Here is an 18252-nt window from a genome sequence, read left to right on the forward strand (position 1 = left end):
ATCAGTTGGTCATGGTTACTTACCTCCCGAGGATTTTGTAGTACAGCTAACTCTGGAGTTAGACCTCTTCTCAGCTGAACCAGTGCTGGCAAAGCTGTGGGCAGTGATGTATGACAGCCTAGAACCATTATGAAGCATGTGATGTGACGGCCAGCTTGCTCCTCTGACCAGAGACCAGAAAGGATGTGGGCTAGAGAGATAGGGTGAAAGTGGGGTGGGGTTGGGGCCTCAGCGGGCCGGGAAGCAGAGAAGTGGGAAGTGAACTGGCCAAGATCAGGGACAATCTCAAGCGGGTAGTTTTTGTTTGTAAAATATTTACCTATTTCAAGGACTCTGTAAAGCAGTATCACAGTCACGTTCTACAAACTTCCACTAAGGAATGGAAATTCTCCCTGTTACAAAGTCAAAGGTGGAGTAAAAAGAACGAAAGCTAGTCCAAGTCTAAACACTTAAATTACTATTCTTTTAAATATGGAAATTAGTGCAGTAAAAAAGAAACCAGACAACTAAATATTAGTCTGTTATTTGTGATAGAAAAAAAAAATAGAGGGGCACCTGGGTGGCTCAGTCGGTTAAGCGTCTGACTTCAGCTCAGGTCATGATCTCACGGTTGGTGAGTTTGAGCCCCGTGTTGGGCTCTGTGCTGACAGCTCAGAGCCTGGAGCCTGCTTCGGATTCTGTGTCTCCCTCTCTCTTTGCCCCTCCCCCACTCACACTCTGTCTGTCTCTCTCTCTCACAAATAAATAAACATTAAAAAGAAAAAGAAAAAAAAATAGAAAAAAATTGAGACATCAGTTACATATATTTTGGCATGTCCAAAAAATAGATTACTATGTGATTATTTAAAAAAGATATTTGTCATATGTTAGTTTTACCTTACTTTTATACTTAAGGTCTACAAAATAATGATTTGGTATATGCACACGTTGTGAAATGATCTTCACAATCAAGCTAATTAACACATCCCTTACTTCACATAGTTAAGCTTTTTTTTTGTAGTGAGAACACTTAAGATCTACTCTCAACACATTTCAAGTATACAGTACAGTATTATTAACTATAGTCACCATGCTCTATATTAGATTATCAGAATTTATTCATTCTGCAGAACTGAAACCTTGTACCCTTTGACCAACATCTCCTTATTTTCTCTACTCCTTAGCCTTGGCAACCACAATTCTACTCTTTGCTCTTCAGAGTTTGAATTTTTTAGATTTCACATATGAAACTATTCAGTATTTGCCTTTCTGTATCTGGTTTATTTTATTTAGCCTAACGTCCTCCAGGTTCTTCCATGTTACTGCAAATGGCAGAATTTCCTTTCGTGTGTGTGTGTGTGTGTGTGTGTGTGTGTGACATTTTCTTTCTCCATTTATCTGTCAATGGACACTTAGGTTGTTTCCATATCTTGGCTATTGTGAATAATGGTGTGACAGTTATGGGAGTGTAGATCTCTCTTTGGGATCCCGATTTTACTTCCTTTAGATATATACTTACAAGTGGGATTGCTTGGATCATATGGTAGTTCCATTTTTAATTCTTTGAGGAAACTCCATACTATTTTCCGTATTGGCCTCACCAATTTACATTCCCACCAACAGTGTACAGAGTTCCCGTTTCTCTACATGCTTGCCAACAGTTGTCTTTTTGACAATATCCATTCTAAAAGGTGTGAGATAATATCTTGTGGTTTTGATTTGTATTTCCCTGATGACTAGTGATGTTGAGCACCTTTTCATATACTGTTGGCCTGTTATGTGTTTTCTTTTGAGAAATGTCTATTTGGGTCCTTTGCCTATTTTTAACAAAGTTATTTGGTTTTTTCTATTGAGTTCCTTATAATTTTGGATATTACCCCTTATCAGACACATGGTTTGAAAGTACTGTCTCCAATTCTGTAGATTGTGTCTTCACCCTGATGATTGTTTCTTTCGCTGTGCAGAGCTTTTCAGTTTGATGCAATCCCATATGTCTGTTTTTGCTTCTGTTGCTTGTACTTTTGGCAACATATATCCAAAAAAAATCATTGCTCGGACCAATGTCAAGAAAAGCTTTTCCCCATGTTTTCTTCTAGCAGTTTCCTAGTTCCAGGTTTTCTGCTTAAGTTTTTCATCAGTTTTTAGTGGATTTTTGCATATGTTGTGAGACAGGGTCCAGTTTCATTTTCCACATGTAGATATCCGATTTTCCCATCACCATTTATTGAAGAGACTATCTTTTCTATATTGTGTGTTCTTGGCACCCTTGTTGAAGATCGGTTGGCTGTATATGCATGGATTTATTTCTGGCCTCTCTATTCTGTTTCATTAGCTTACGTTTTTAGTTCAGTACAGTACTGTTCTGCTTACTAGCTTTGTAATACATATTGAAATCAGGAAGCGTGATGCCTCCAGCTTTGTTCTCGCTCAAGACTGCTTTGGCTTTGTGGGTCTTTTGTGGTTCCATAACAATTTGGAGATAGTTCTTTTTCTACTTCTAGACAAAATGTCATTGGAATTTTGATAGGGATTACATTAATCTGTAGATTGCTTTGGGTGGTATGGCCATTTTAACAACATCAATCCTTCCAATTCACAAACATGGGATATCTAAAAAGATATGTCATATATTATTAAGTAGACAAACAGGCTACAAATCAATGTACAATCTGACTTTATTTTAAATGCACAGATGCATATCAAAAGATCAAAAGATAGTTGTCTCTATGATAGAAATAAAGCTTTAAATTTATTTTTAATTAGGCTTAAAATAATCAAACATAAATGGGATCATATCACAGAACTTGAATGTTTTCACTCATTATATCTCAGAAATATTTTCATAAGACTGCATGTAGATATAGCTCCTTTTTTTGTATTTATGTATGTATGTATGTATGTATGTATTTGCCCAAGTGACTTTTTTTTTTTTTTAATTTTTTTTTTTCAACGTTTATTTTTATTTTTGGGACAGAGAGAGACAGAGCATGAACGGGGGAGGGGCAGAGAGAGAGGGAGACACAGAATCGGAAACAGGCTCCAGGCTCTGAGCCATCAGCCCAGAGCCTGACGCGGGGCTCGAACTCACGGACTGCGAGATCGTGACCTGGCTGAAGTCGGACGCTTAACTGACTGCGCCACCCAGGCGCCCCGCCCAAGTGACTTTTAAACATATGACATCTTTGGTCATTGCACATCTTGTTTACCAGAAAATGTCCAAGTTGGAGACATCGCCTTTTCAGGGAAAAGCTGAGTGAGCAGTGTCTGTGTGACTAAATGTATGATTCTCAAGAGTATAACAAATTACTTCAAATCTTAGTGTCTGAAACAATGAAGTTATTTTTTTTTTAAGAAATTTTGTCAATGTTTATTTATTTTTGAGAGAGGGAGAGAGAGAGAGTGTGCATGAGTGGGGGAGGGGCAGAGAGAGAAGGAGACACAGAATCCGAAGCAGGCTCCGGGCTCCGAGCTGTCAATACAGAGACCCGGGGCTCGAACCCACAAGCCATGAGATCATGACCTGAGCCGAAGTCAGATGCTTAACCGACTGAGCCAACCAGGTGCCCCTGAACAGTTATTTCATGCAGTTTCTGAGGGTTTGGAATTTGAGAGCAGCAGTTCTAACCCAGGGTCTTTCGGGAGGTTGTAGTCGTGTTGTGAGCCAGGGTTGTAGCCTTTGGAGACTTGACTGCGGGCGGCAGAATCTGCTCTCAGTTTCACTCATATGACTGTTGGCAAGAGGCTTCAGTATCTTTCCACACAGCCCTCTCTCTACAAGGTTTTCTCATCATGGCTCCTTGCAGTGAGTGATCCAAAAGAAAGAGAGTGAGAATGACAAGACAGAAGCTTCAGTGCCTTTTATGACCTAATTTCAGGAGGGACATCACATTGCATCTGTGCTGTGTTCTGTTGGTCACACAAACCAATAGTTGGAGACAGGGATCACTGGGAGCCATCTTAGAGGCAGGTTACCAAATATACCAAGTATCCTACACAAGGAAGAAAGGCAGTAAACATTTGCTAGATTGGACAGAACCAACGAGTGGCTGGCATTTCAATCCAGATATAATGGTCCAAGACTCTGAAGAGACACTGTTTAGGTCACCCACATTCAGTTGTCAAGTTGTCCCAAACCTGAGTAGAATTCAGTGACCCTGTACTATGTCAACCAAGAAATTGAGAGAAATAAAAGTAGAACGGTTTAAACTCAACGTAAAGTAAGTTTGCATACCAGGTTACGAAATGTCACCATAGACACTGAATGACTAACGGCAACATGGAAATGACACAGGTGTCCTCTTGCTTAACCACCCCCACCTTACCTGATTTAGAAGTAGTCAAGTCACCCACCTACAAGTGGCTAGAAGCCAGATTTCAGCCTGGCATGGCTCTGCTGCCCTTGTCTTGTACTTCCTCTTACTGCTGCTGCCACCAACACTTGCAGCCCTTGGCCACTATCTGCCCTCCCAAGTAGTTCTGTCTTTAAACGTATACTGGTTGAAAGGATGCTGCAGTCACTGTGTATCTACGGACAGCTTTTTTCCTGACACTCTTATCTTTCTGCTTCTTCTCCCGCCATGGTCCTCCCTCACACTGAATGTTCTAGTCATACCAACAGTCCTCAGAGATCTTCAGACAGTATGATTTCATGTTTCTGTGCCTTGCCGCATGCTCTTCTTCTTCCAGGAGCGTCATCCCAGGTCCTTTTCTGCCTAGCAAACTTCTTTTCACCTTTCAAATCTCCGCTCAAACATCGTCCTTTCTAATGAAATTTCCCTGACTCTCCAGGGCCTGCCTTGTACCTGGGGCACACCAGGACAGGGTTAATTACTCTCTTTTCTGGATTGTTGTTGGAATTTTTACTTGTTTGACAGTTTTGGAACCATTCTTACTTCGGGGTAGTTATTGTTGTACACATGCATCTTCCCAAGCAAACTGTGAGCTAGCTCCTCGAAGGCAGATTCTACCTTTTACCCTCAATGCCTATCCTCAGTGCCTAGATTTCTGTAATAGATTTCAGTGAATATTTCAACAAATAAACTGAGGAACTAAGGAACTGCAACCTGGACGCTGCAATGCACTGTGAAGTGAGAGACACCTCTGGTTCTAACCTGTAAAACAATTTTGTTTATACCTTTGCTTGGCATACTCCGTCTGTCTGTGGGTGGGCCCATTCCTTATGTGCTAGACTAACTGCTGGGATACATCAGTCTTTGCTTTTTCTGAGGATCTTTGCCTCTGCTTCTCAAGGGGTCACTTGCTTATGGCCACTCAATAGTCCTCAGGTCTTCTCAATTCTGAAGAGATCATTCTGGTTATATGGAGAGGCCAGGCGGCGTGACAGCTTAGAGGCTAAGAGGCCAAACAGACTAGCCGGCACAAGAATTAAATAAGAAAATGTACATAGTGTGCTTTCCACATGACCTGACACATAGACACATAATAAGTGCTCAATTAACAGTAGTTTTGGTTACTGTTACTATTACAGCTGCTATTACAGCTGCAAGGTCAGTGAACTTTCTGGTTATACCTGATGTCCTCTTAGCCTAAGAAAGAGCCACAAGGATCTGACACAGGATCCCAAGCGGTGCTCTAAGAATGTGCTCTCTCTGGTCTGCTCGGTCTCACAGCTCTGTTTCTCCTGCCACCAGGACTCAATGATCCAGCCTTTTCATCAGGCTAAATTAGGCTGTTTAACCTGTGCCCAGGTTTAGAGCAAGGAATAATACCTCTAAACAAAGTTGTTTTGAGAAAACTGCCCATCTAGGCAGCACAGATCCCTTTGCATAAGGTCAGTTTCAAAGACTTTTCTTTTTCTGTCTTTTCCAATGAGCTGAGACAAAATGGCCATGCTAATGGCAACTGTTTTGCATTCCAACTGCTGCTGTCCTAGTATAAAAATTTCATAAAGCCTCAAAAATGTTTAAAATCTTTAGCTTACCTCTATTCAGCTCACTGCTGCCTTTCCTCTGTTTTGCTTTTGTCCCTGTCACTGGTCCAAGGTGTCAGAGGATCTGATGTTCCCTGCCCCCATTACCACCTCTAATCACTACTGAGATTGCTGACACCATTCTCTCCACCCACCCCCCCCTTTTTTTTTCCTTCCCTCTCAGGTGTCTTGTCAGGTTTCCCATTCTTCTCAGCTTTCTTTGAAGAAGGCTGGCCTCCTAGTCAACACTGCCAGCCAATTACAGTTCCTGTCCTTCAAGGAGACAAACTGAGTAATCCTCACAGGTGAGATAAAATCTCACTTCTCTGACTCTCCCTGGCTGCTTGCTTTTGCTCAGTGCCCAAGGTTTGAAGTTTCTGAAAGGCTGAATGTGTTCACTAAACTCCTTGCACTGGAGGAAAATTAGGTTGTACAGTTTGATCGAGTGTATGTAGCTGACAAGGCAGTGAATTGGGTATGATTTAGAAAAACAGGGAAGTGTGACCCTTAAACCTTCTCTTCCCACCACCCCATGGGGTAGTAAGGTGAACTAAGAAGAAATAATTGGTCCTTTTGGGGCTTGGTGCCCAATACTTTCAAATAGCAGCTATAGTTCTTGGTGGGCCCTCACAGGAACCCTTCTCCCATTCTGTGCCTATGGAGCAACAGGGGTCAAGCGTTGGATGGAGAACATGTAGCAAAGTAATGGGGGATCTGAATGAACTTTTTGGGTTCAACTGACTCACTTGACAAACTGAGACTTTGAGTTCTCTCCTAATGAATACAGAAGCCACCTCCCCTGGGGGACCAAACCTGTGAGGGGCCAATTTGTATTACTGGCACTTTCTTTCATTCAGTTCTTTGCAAAAAGAAACTAGATTGAGTTTTAGAAATCATTGAATCTTAAGTATAAAAGGAAACTATAACTACAGGAAAAAATTATTTCTCTGTATCTGAGAAGTTAACTTCTGACGAATTGAAGAAGAGAACTTCAACTTAAAGTTTTGATTGTGTATCACTAATGTAAAGTGAATGCTGAACATCCACTTTATATTCATATTGTGTTGGGCTCAACAAGCCAACAAAACCGATGGGCCCTGCCCTTAAAAAACTGAAAATCTTAAAGTTCAAATTATTAAAACAATTTAGAAACAAGTAAGTGCACATTTTATGAACCTAAATATTGGTTAAATAATCGAGCCTAAATTGTGTGGCCCTTAAAATATGTGCATTGGGTACCTATTATTAATGGCATATGAAATGCATGAATTTTATCATTCTTAATTTATTTGCTTAGACTTGTAACTTGAGAGTTATTTAGAAAACAATGCTGTATATTGTTAGGATCCCATCTAAGGTATAAATTTTGTTGTAAGAACTGGGCAGAAAGGATTTAGTAGGATTAAGCTTGGCTCTCAAAGTAAATTCTGAAAACAACAAAGGAAAAGACCTGCCTGCTGTAACAAGTCAGTTTAGATGCTGTTAAGATGTCTTCATTTACCAGGCTTGTCCAGGACTCAGCTTTTGAGGTTATTATTTATGAACAAGGTATGTTAACTACTGACCAAGGATAATAAATTTACCTCCACACTCTTGCTAGGTCCAAGGACAAAATGAATAACAATGCATATTCAGGCATGTGCTTTGACTGATAAACCAAAACCATCAAAAACCAGGACATAATTTGCCTTTTTCTGACAGTCATTAATTCAATCACTTAATGAACTTAAAATTAACTCAACGAAATTCTCAGTGGGAGAGGTACAGAGAGGTCAACAGCAAAGAACCACTCCTTAATCCCTTCAAACTTTTCACCATGAAAAATTTTCATCACTTGTTTATGGGACATTAAAAAAAAATTTTTTTTAAGTTTATTTGAGAGACTGACAGAGTGAGCAGGGGAGGGAGGGGCAGAGAGAGGGAGAAAATTCCAAGCAGGCTCTGCACTGTTAAAGCCCATTGTGGGGCTAGAACTCACAAACTATGAGCACCACCTGAGCAGAAACCAAGAGTCAGACACTTAACTGACTGAGCCACCCAAGGCATTTTTAAAAATGTCCTGCCCAAGGTGCCCAAGGGCATTTTAAAAAGTCCTGCCTTTGAGGTATAGAACATAAAACTCACCTGTAATTGTATTTGCAAAGTTACAGCTACACTTCACCATGAGTACTCCTGACAATTGCTAATCTGAAAGTCGGCTTTAGAAGGAGACAGGGAAGAGCTAATAATGTCCATCAACAATGGATAAATTGATATATTCATATGATGGAATGTTACTTGGTAATAAAGAGACTATGAACACATTGAACAACATAGAAGAATCTCAAAAAATTGAAAAGACAGACACAAAAGAGTATGTGTTATGTGATTCCATTTATATGCATTTCTAGAATAGGCAACACTAACCTATGGTGGTGGAAGTCAGAACAACAGTTACATGGGGAAGGATTAACTGGAAAGGGGCTAGAAGGAATTTTCTGTAATAGAAAAGTTGTGTTTCTTTATTGGGGTTGTGGTCACCAAATCTCAAACTATACATTTAAAAACTGTGTAGTGTATTGAATGTAAACTATATGTTTTTTTTAAGTACTAATTATCTACTGGACTCTGAAGTTAAATATAATCCACTACTGTAGACAGCATCTAAAAAATCTTACTATGATTAAAAAGCAACACAGGCATTCAGAAAGCAGATATGAAGCTTTAATTCACTGTGGGCATTTCTCTGACCAATATTATAAACTTTACACGTCTTCATACAGATACATCTTTTGTAAGACACAGGTTTTTTTTACCAAGTACTGTGAAACATACCACCATTCCACTTAGTTAAGGGCGTATTATAAATATAATGAGCCACTGATTAAATATAAATACAGAGGTTGATATGTGTTAGAAAGTTTCCATAATAAAAAAAAAGTTTAAGAAAGGCTAAACTATGAAAGTTCACGTGTTTTTTTACTTTAAATATCACATCACAGTGACAGCCAATTACAATAAAATTACAACTGCTTTTAGATGATAGTACATTCGGATATCTAACATCCACTTATTTTCATTTCCACACTGCATTTTCATTTCTAAAGAGCAGACCAACTTTTAGACTGCAGACCAAATTTCTTGTGCAAGAAATAAGAATTACTATCTTGATTGTGACCACTGGAAACTAAATTTATACATACTGTACTAAATAGAGACGAAACTATTAAGTATATAATATGGAGCTCTTCAGTAGCGGTGTTCAAGAGAAATTCAAATAGTAGCCTGAAAATGGTGTTTTTTTTCTTAATGTTTATTTTTGAGAGGGGGGGGGAGGGGCAGAAAGAGAGGGAGGCACAGAGTCCAAAGCAGGCTCCACACTGTCAGCACGGGGCCCGATGCGGGACTCGAACCCATGAACTGAGAGATCATAACCTGAGCTGAAGCCAGACGCTTAACCGACTGAGCCACCCAGGTGCCCCTGAAAATGGGTTTTCATTGTTACAGCAGTCTACATATATTTCATTAAAAAGATGACATCTCTGTCAAAACATTTAGAAATAAATATATGGTAGAGCCTTCCCTTTTCCAAGATGCTGCCTGGAAGAAAAGTTCCAAGCTGAATTAAGGGGGAAAGATGGGGGGAAAAAAAAAACCCTCAGAAAATAAACATGATACGATGCTCTGAACTACAATCTTCCTGAGTCTGTTTTTCAACTGGAACAAGTTTTAGTCAGTTCTACATTGCTTTAGTGTCCACAATCCAGAGGGAGTCCTTGAACAACCAGTTCATATTCTACAGAAATCGGAAGGACTCCTAAACACCCCTCAACTAATTACACGAGGGAAAGCTGATCATGAGTTGTATTAAAATCTATGTGAATATCAAACATAGTCATAGCCATTCTTTTACCAGTGATGCTAGAATAAGTGATGAAAATATATGCGCAGCTGTACACAGATCACCATTAAATACAGGAACAAATGCCGTTGATGCATATTAAAAAGCTCCCCAAAAGCCAATCTGAATGTTTATTTTCATTTATTTTGATACAGCATTAGAAGGGACTGCATATAATTACAGGGACTGCTGCAAACAACACTTGATGCTACTAAGTGTTCTATTAAGCATCAGGCATGCACAACAGTTACCTTTGAAAATTTCTCACGTATATATCTTAAATTCCTATTTATAAGCTACAACATGTTTAAAGCATTTAGTGATTTTTAAACCAAATATTTTAACTGACCTATGTCTACATGGAGAAAAACAAAAACTCCCTCCCTGGTCTCAATAACCAAAAGTAATATTAAATCTTACTCCCCAATTTGATATTTAAACTTAATTCCAAAAAGTGCGGGACATTCTTATCACGACTAAACTGGAAGGATGATCTCCTGAACAGTCTACCCACCACACACAGCATGCTAAGCCTGTGGGGATTACGAGATAAGCATGATGTGCTTGGTGGCTACAGATGACAATAACTGAACAGTCTCCTCTTTTTATTCTGGATCTTTTTATTTCAAACTAAATGAAATCATTTCATCAATACAAACTAAAAAAATAATTCTTTTTTCTTCATTTAACATCAATCTAAGAGTGGACCAAACTAAAAACACTGTCTTCAAGCATGTGGCAAAACAGAAAAAGTTTCAATTACATTAGGTAACCAGGGGTGGTGAAGGGAGTAGTTTGTTTTTCCATTTAAGAAGCATTCCAGTCAAATAATCACAAACACTTACAAATTCAGACTGCTTGGTTCTCAGTCATTTATGGCTTAAGTACTGGATTTGAAAACCACTTCAGGCTAAAATAAATTTATATGAATAATGCATAGATTGTATATCTAGGAAATCATGCAATAAATAAACATTCTCATGTACATTGGAATCTTAGTGACGAGAAGGGTCTGCAGGTGTGAACAGAATGTTTCTTCCCTTTTACCAAGAGAATACGCCCAGCAAGATCCTGGCTTTTGGCCTATTCAAGATCCTACTTGCCAGGTCATCTTGATTTTCTCAGATCGATAAAAGCAGCCAATGTCATGAGACATTTGCAACAAGGAACGGACTCGCCTCAATCACAGGTGCCGTGAGGTCCGAGCTAGGCAGAATGAGACCCTCGTGATCCTGCCACCCTGCCGCAAAGTCAATTTGGAGGACTTGACCAGCTAGAGTATCAATGGGTAAATGTTTAGTGACCTACTGGAAACCCTTATTATATTAGTATCTTTCACAAATCTATCTGCCCCTTCAATCTATTTCATTCGAAAATTGCCAGGGTAAGTAAGACCCACCCACTATTCCTGGTTTTGATATGCCCCTACAACATGAGAATTGAACTGAACCACGATGATTGTTATGTCGTCTCTGTACATCCGAGCAAGCTCCTCAGGAAGACTGAGCATTTTGGAGAGGCGCTCATGGTCTACAGCTCCAAACTCGTTGTTGCCCACCGCGTGACGAATGAGATGGGTTGCTGCATTCTGATCCTCGAATACCGAGGACATCTTGGCTCTCCTTTCTGTTAAAAGGCCATGCATCTGTCCTAGAGTCACCTTGTAGCCGCCAACAGCTATTGGCTGTTGGTGATGCATGCCCGTCAGGTACTCACCCACAATCCTAACCACATCCTGCCTATGCATCGTCTCCCACAACCCATCAGTAGCCAACACCAGAAACTTATCCTGTGGCCTTAATCGGTGATAAGTCACCTCTGGCTCAGCAGTGAGATAAGGAGGTGTATAATAATTAGGAGGGATAAACTTGGTATATTCATTGTCATTCAACTGGTCTGGGCCTGATTCTATCACTCTCTTTTGAAGGTCAATGCTCCATTTGAACTTTACGTCTCCAAAAGCCCTAAAAGGCATCAGCAAGCCAAGCAGCCGATCCTGTTTCACCACGCTCTTGGCCTCATTCTTTGGGTGCTCCAATTTCAGCCGTTCCAGTTCTCTTTCATTCTGAGCATTGTGGTCATTTGAGAGAGTGACTGCCGACCAAGAGCCGTCCTCTTCCTGCACACCCAGCATGGCTCTGCTATCGCCGGTATTGGCCACGTGAAGGTCAACGCCATCTACATGGGCCACACAAGCAGTGGCCCCAGAAAATGCCACTCGAAGCACCAAGTAATTGAGAAAAGAATTGGGATCACCGACTTGAGCCTCCAAAGAGATGTCATTGTCAAGCCTCTTGAAAGCATTAATTAAAGCCTCCTTCACATCAATATCAGCAGACTCCCCGGTGTTGAGGTCTATAAGTTCTTGCCAGTAAGTCCTTAAGCTGTTGAAATACAATTTGGACGCCTCCTTACTGAAGTAATCATTGGGGTGCTTGTGCCACTGGAGAATGGGCAGCAGTGCCCGGCCACTCTCGACTGCATTTTCAATCTCTAGCAAAGTCTCATGGGGCAACAAGGAGACGGCAATGTAATAAAAGAGTCTCTCACTGACTGCCTGGGAACAAGCACAGCCGGCATGGCCGTCAAAAACCCCCAAGAGCATCCCTCTGGTCTGCAAGCAAGTAGCTGCACTTCTCCGGTCCTCGATGGGTGCATTTGCAGGCAGCTGATTGCTGTCAAATCCAAGGACGGAACTGACATTTTTGCCATCGAATTCTGGCACTTTGAAGCTGTATTCGTTGGCTTTCAGGATGCTGTTGACCTGCGGGGGTGTGAGGTAAAATCTCTGCGGCGTGGAGGCGTATCTCCTTCCCTGGGTGTTGTACTGCCACCAGCTCTCCTTCGGCCTGCAAAAGGTGGCATAGGCCGGGTGGGGTGCGTATCGCAGGCGACTCTGAGGAACGTAAGGCGACGAACAGCAGAGGTGTTTGTGGTGGCAGTAACACGCGGTGCCATAGATTCTGCTCAGTTCACAGTTACGGATCAGAGGGAAAAACAGTTGAGTTGGTGCTGGCATGGCATCAGAGAACAGCGGCAGGCTGGCACTTCTGACGGGGATTCCTAGACAGCAATTATACAGACACACACAGAGAGAAGAGTTACATTTCAGATCACTTCATCCATCTCTGCTTTGAGAACAAATATTTAGCAGGTGAATCTACACGCTAAGCCCTGCGCTAGAAAGCACCGTATTTTATACACCTCTCCTGTACTACTTCCACAGGGTATATTCTGCTAAGCCCAATTCTTAACCACTTATGGAGCCAAGACTAGAGTCTAGCTTTACTTCTTTCTTTTCCTCGCATTTCCTTCTGCAGCACAGACTGTGCAGAACATACAACAGATCTGGCTGGGAAAAAGCTGAGGAGACGAAGATTACATAACATTATGCAGTGGCAGTCTACCTGGCCAACCACTCTTCTCCCTCTCTATCCTTAAAAAGGCCCTGGAGCTCCCATGATGAAAATCCCGTTTCCAGATTTGTGGTCAATGGTAACATTTGATTACACACGATTACCACCAAAATGGTGTCAGAATACATCCCCGACATATGTATGCTCATGAATTCTTTGGTAAGTTATATGCACACACTACCAAATTAATATTATGTTCATATATAGTATGGACATATATATGCAGCAGATATAGGGGGAAAAATTACATGACGAATAAAAAGAGAAATGCCAGTGTTCCTTTCCTGCGCCTCAGTGGACGGTCTTGCAAACTACGCTTCTCTAGACGTCTACACTGCGCCAATTTGGTGAGCTCAGGGACATAGGTCTGCCACCAACTTGCCAAATAATCCTAGAAATGTGAGCTTACCTCTTTGGGCCTCACTTCCCTAGGTTGTAAGTGAACACACAGAAGCAGATGCTACCGAAGGCCTCTTCTGGGTCTCTATGCCTTTATAAGTGTTTGTTGCAGTGAGGCTTTGAAATCAAATGCAGGTTTCATTTATTCGTTGTTTAATCACTGTACGCTTTGTGATAAAAAGAAGTTTAAGTACGCTAGTAGCTCTAAGGCTTTGTTAGTAATGTAAATGGTCTCAGTTCTGTAATTTAATTTACTTGCTAGCATTTTCCCCTGCTAATCAGCCAGAAGGGAAAGCTACAGAAATACTATTTTCACCCATTATGGATCGAGGTAGAATTCAATCCCTAGAAAAATATTTTCTCTTACATTTAAAATAAAAGTATGTATTTGCCTTAAGGAAGCAATAAAGAATAGTGAAATAATAGTCTAATAGTCTAAGGTTTGTATAGAAAAGGTGCACATATTAATCCAAATAAAAATCACTGACACTATGTGACACTGAAAATATTTTGCTGGACATTTATCTAGAAAATTTATTGAATGTGCATCATTAATCCAGATAATTTATGCAAGGGAAAAAAACTTTCTTCCTTCTAACATTTATTTCCCCTGAATTGTTGAGGTATTGCTTCAAATAACTCATTTGGCCTATAAAGAAATAGACTTTAGAGTTAAATAAGGAAACAAATGCAGTAAACAAAAAATAATACAGAAAACAAAACCATGTGAGTTTTAATGTCAGCAATTCCTTCTTAAGGTTGAACACATTAAGGAAAAAAAACTTACAAATATCAGAGATTGTTAGCTATATATTACATTATTTTCAGGTACCCCCTTTTGAAGAGTAATTGGAGAAGTGATAAGTGGGATGTGTGAGAGCAGAGAAAACCAAACACCAAATAATAACTTATTCTTGTTTGCTTCTGTAATGAGCACTGCATAAGCTGGGCATACAGAACCCCTTTTGCAAGTGATAGAAAGCACCATTATTTTAAATGCACTATTTCAGAAGGGATTTGTTTTAAAAACTGAAGACAAGATTATACAACAGAAGGCAATGATTAGAATTTTGGAAAGAAGATCAATAACTAAATAAGCATTCTGAAATGCCATAATGAAAAAAAGAAATTCCAGATGAACAGGAATCTATCAAGACTAACCATATAAATCTCTGCACTTCAAACTAAATACCTGAAAGTCATCCAAAGGTTAAGGGTACATGATTGAGCCAGGAGATGTGCTCAAATGTTGTGCCACATGACTCTGGCTTCCAGACATAAACCGTACCTTGTTAGATTTGCATGCAGAAAGCACATTAACTCATTTCATGCTTTGTATAAAGGTTTTCTATTATTAAAAATATAAATAGATGACCATTTTAAGAGAAATTTTCTCCATGATTTTATTATTTTTTTAAGATCTTATTTTTAAGTAATCTCTACACTCAGCCTGGGGCTTGAACTCACAACCCCGAGATCAAGAGTCACTTGCTCCACCGACTGAACCAGCCAGGCACCCCTCTCCATAACTTTAGATAAGTTTGTATTTGTGCTTACTTTAAAACTTAAGACTTTTATAGGAAGAAGAAATGTTTGCTTCTGTATGGAATGCAGACCAAATCAAAGTACTACTTTGTGCGTGTGTGTGTGTGTGTGTGTGTGTGTGTGTATGTGTTTGCAAGGGGGGTTTGATAGATGAGCAGCAGGATTTCGTTGTATGTCTAACCAAGGAATAACAAGTCCAATAAATCTGCACTTTCCTTAAATTCCTCCGTTTTGACAATTTTTCTGCTTTTGTAGTTGATTGCAAAATGAATGAAATATTGTGGCAAAAGAACTGATTCATGCAGCAGATGCTTTGAATAATATGTAAAATCAAAGAGCAAGCACTCAAATACTCAACATACTACATTTTTTCCTTCGAGGCGAAAGTTCTTGAGATTAAAAAAAAGAAAAAAGCAGAGTGGATTTTATCGATTGCACCTTTCAGTTTTTCAGGAGCTTAGCATATGGACTGAGAATGTATCCCAATACCCCAACTCCCAGCATACCTTCAAAAGACAAATTCTTAGAGAATATGGAATTCATGAAAACCCTGCTCTGTGATTCATGAGTGTTGTATCATCACCAGTACACATGACATAGTCTCTCCATCAGACCAGATATCCTCACAAGCCAAAGTGCTTGCAAATGCTTTTTCAAACCGTAAGTGAGCATTCAAAAACTCTGAGTATCTTTCTGAATATCCTGTGATTCAACAACAACAAAACCCCATGAGATCAAAACTTTTGCTGACAAACTCACTAAACTAATGAAGTAGAAAGCTCTTGATTAGGCAATTAAGAACAGCAACAAGGTACAGTGTTGGTAAACTGGAGGACTGTCACATTTTCAAGTGATTTCTGACCACAATTTCATTGAAAAGTTCCTATCCCTGATCCACGTTATATGCAGTATCTTAGTCCTAGGCAAATTTGACCCATTTTGCCAATGACTAGTAAGAAAAGATGCACTGCAACCCGAAACAGGAGAGAGACCCATCCATTCTTACTGATGGGCTCGACAGAGCCTGTGCCAAGAAACGATTCTACTTCATTCAATAAACCCACGGACCATATTAATTAGAAAATGCTGTTATACTGCACCGACTCCGGAGCTCTTTAGCTTTCAAAGCTTTTGGTGTAAATGAAAAAAAAAAAAAAAAAAAAAAAAAAGCTATACTCGTCATTCAACGTGTCAGAACCTCAGTTTATGTAATCCAATTGCATTAAACACCCTGTATAAAGACTTCACAATTTTTCAGCATTTTCTGGAAATGCTAGCCATTTCACAGCTCCTGTTATCTCTACATGAATGAAGAAACCGGCTTCCCTCAGAAGACACGACGCCCCAAGCCAGCACTTGTTTGATTAGTTTCCTTTGTCCCTACCTGAAAGCTGCACTAAGGTATCAAAGCTATCCGGGTCCAGGACGCCTTTGTTCCCTTTTTCTATCTACCTCACCCCTAATTCCACGGCGACCCAGCTAAAACCATCCACACACAAAATCAGTCACCATCCTTTCTGGGTACCCAACGCAGGTAGTTAAGTGAATACCTACCAATTCGTCTGGGCCCGGGACACACACACATTCTCCTGTCATCACAACACGGAGCCGACAACATCCACAACCCGCGCGGACAGCAGCAGCGACAGCAGCACCGGCCCATTGAAAGCAAGGCAGAGATGCTCATTAGAGGAGGCGGCGGCGGGGGAGGCGGGCACGGAGGAGGGGCGAGCTCTCGCTCCAGCCCCGTGTGTGGGGCAGGGAGGGGGGAAAAGGATGGAGCAGGGAGAAAGGGGTGGGGAGAAGAAGGAAACCAACCAAACAAACCCACCCCACTGGAGAGGCAGGAACGGAGCCCGAGGCGGCGAGGACTCAGCCGCGAGCAGAGGCGCGCCCCGGGACCGGTCCCTCCATCCAGCCCGGGCGCGGAGCCCACCGGCCCCCGGCATCCTCCGCCCGCTGCCCACCCCGCCCGGCCCACGCAGCGCCGGCTTCGGTCCAGAAGCCTAAGGCAGGGGTCGGCCCGCGGCAGGCTGCCGTGGGATCACCCCAGACTCCGGGGTGCGTACGGGGGACCCTCAGGCAGAGACGCCACACAGCTGGCGCCGCACCTCCTCGGAGCTCGCACTCGCGTTAGGTTCTCCACGGCGTCCCCGGCGCTGACAGCGGCGGCGGCCGGCCCGCCCCCCACCCAGAGCCCGCGGCGGCCCCTCGGCGCCGCCACGCCCGCCCCTAGCCCCGACGCCCCCGCGCGCACCTAGCGCTCCGGGGCTCGTCCCTCCTCCGCCCGGGCCACCGCTCGCCAACCCTCTGCACGCCCGCGGCCGTCGCTCCCCACGCGTGCCGGGCAACCTCCTCACAACTTTGGGCGCGTAGAGGAGGATTCCGGACTGGGCGGCTCGGGCATGGGGCAGGGAAGGGAATACGAACCGGGCACACAGGGGAGGAGTCGCTTCTTCCCGACGAGGAAGCGGCCGCAGCAGTAGCGGCACCGCCAAGCGTTCCCTCCAAGCCGCCCGGCGTAACTCCCTGGAGTGCAGCCCCTGGCCCCCAGCTGGCCCACTCCCTGCCCCGCCGGGCCTCCACCCTGCCCCGCCCGAACGTCCGGGCCGAAGCACTTCCCGCCTCCCGATTGGCTGCGCCCGGGAGAGTGGGCGGGGAGGAGAAGTGAGGGCCAGGCCTGAGTCGAGGAGCGGGGGGGCGGAAGAGCCGCGCGCTCCCAGCCAGCTTTGTGACGTCATGGGGGTCAGACAATCCCTTCCATTCCGAGCGAGCGGCTCATTGGTTCCACTGGCACGCCTCACGTGACCGCGCCCGGTAGCTGGGTGGAAGGTGGGGCTTCGTGGCGCAAGGGAGCTGCGACCGGCTGGGCGGGGCGGCTTTGAAGCGGCTGGAGACCGGCGGGGTTGGGAAGAAACTCCTGGGCCCGCCCCAGCATCCCCACGCGCTGGGGTCCCCGGGGGTTCGCTGCTCCCGGCCGGCCGGGCTTCGCGAATCCCTGGCGCCTCGGCAGGTGACCCGCCTTGGCCTGGCAGCCTGGCGGTTCAGCCTTCCCCGCGCCTTGCTGGTGGGCCCAAGTTTCCTAGGATAGGCGGTGGGGCCGG

The 18252-nt window shown here is 42.8% G+C and overlaps 1 protein-coding gene across 8 annotated transcripts; it reads right to left on the bottom strand.

The window, feature by feature from the left end:
• Window positions 1-8589: 8589 nt before the first annotated feature.
• PDP1 (pyruvate dehydrogenase phosphatase catalytic subunit 1) lies at window positions 8590-17765 on the bottom strand. 8 transcript variants are annotated; one of them, XM_045454219.1, is made up of 3 exons: window positions 17579-17765; window positions 16703-16737; window positions 8590-12851 (listed from the first exon to the last, which is right to left on the bottom strand). In XM_045454219.1, exons 2-3 carry the CDS (start codon window positions 16731-16733, stop codon window positions 11191-11193), a joined length of 1692 nt encoding a protein of 563 aa, XP_045310175.1. In that variant the 5' UTR covers window positions 16734-16737; window positions 17579-17765; the 3' UTR covers window positions 8590-11190. The 8 variants fall into 8 exon arrangements, with proteins under 8 accessions (XP_045310175.1, XP_045310178.1, XP_045310177.1 ...); XM_045454222.1 differs by lacking the exon at window positions 17579-17765 and adding an exon at window positions 17406-17423; XM_045454221.1 differs by lacking the exon at window positions 17579-17765 and adding an exon at window positions 17260-17313.
• Between the last annotated feature and the right edge of the window lie 487 nt (window positions 17766-18252).

Source organism: Leopardus geoffroyi, chromosome C3 (assembly GCF_018350155.1).
Source record: "Leopardus geoffroyi isolate Oge1 chromosome C3, O.geoffroyi_Oge1_pat1.0, whole genome shotgun sequence".
Classification (NCBI taxonomy): Eukaryota; Metazoa; Chordata; class Mammalia; order Carnivora; family Felidae; genus Leopardus; species Leopardus geoffroyi.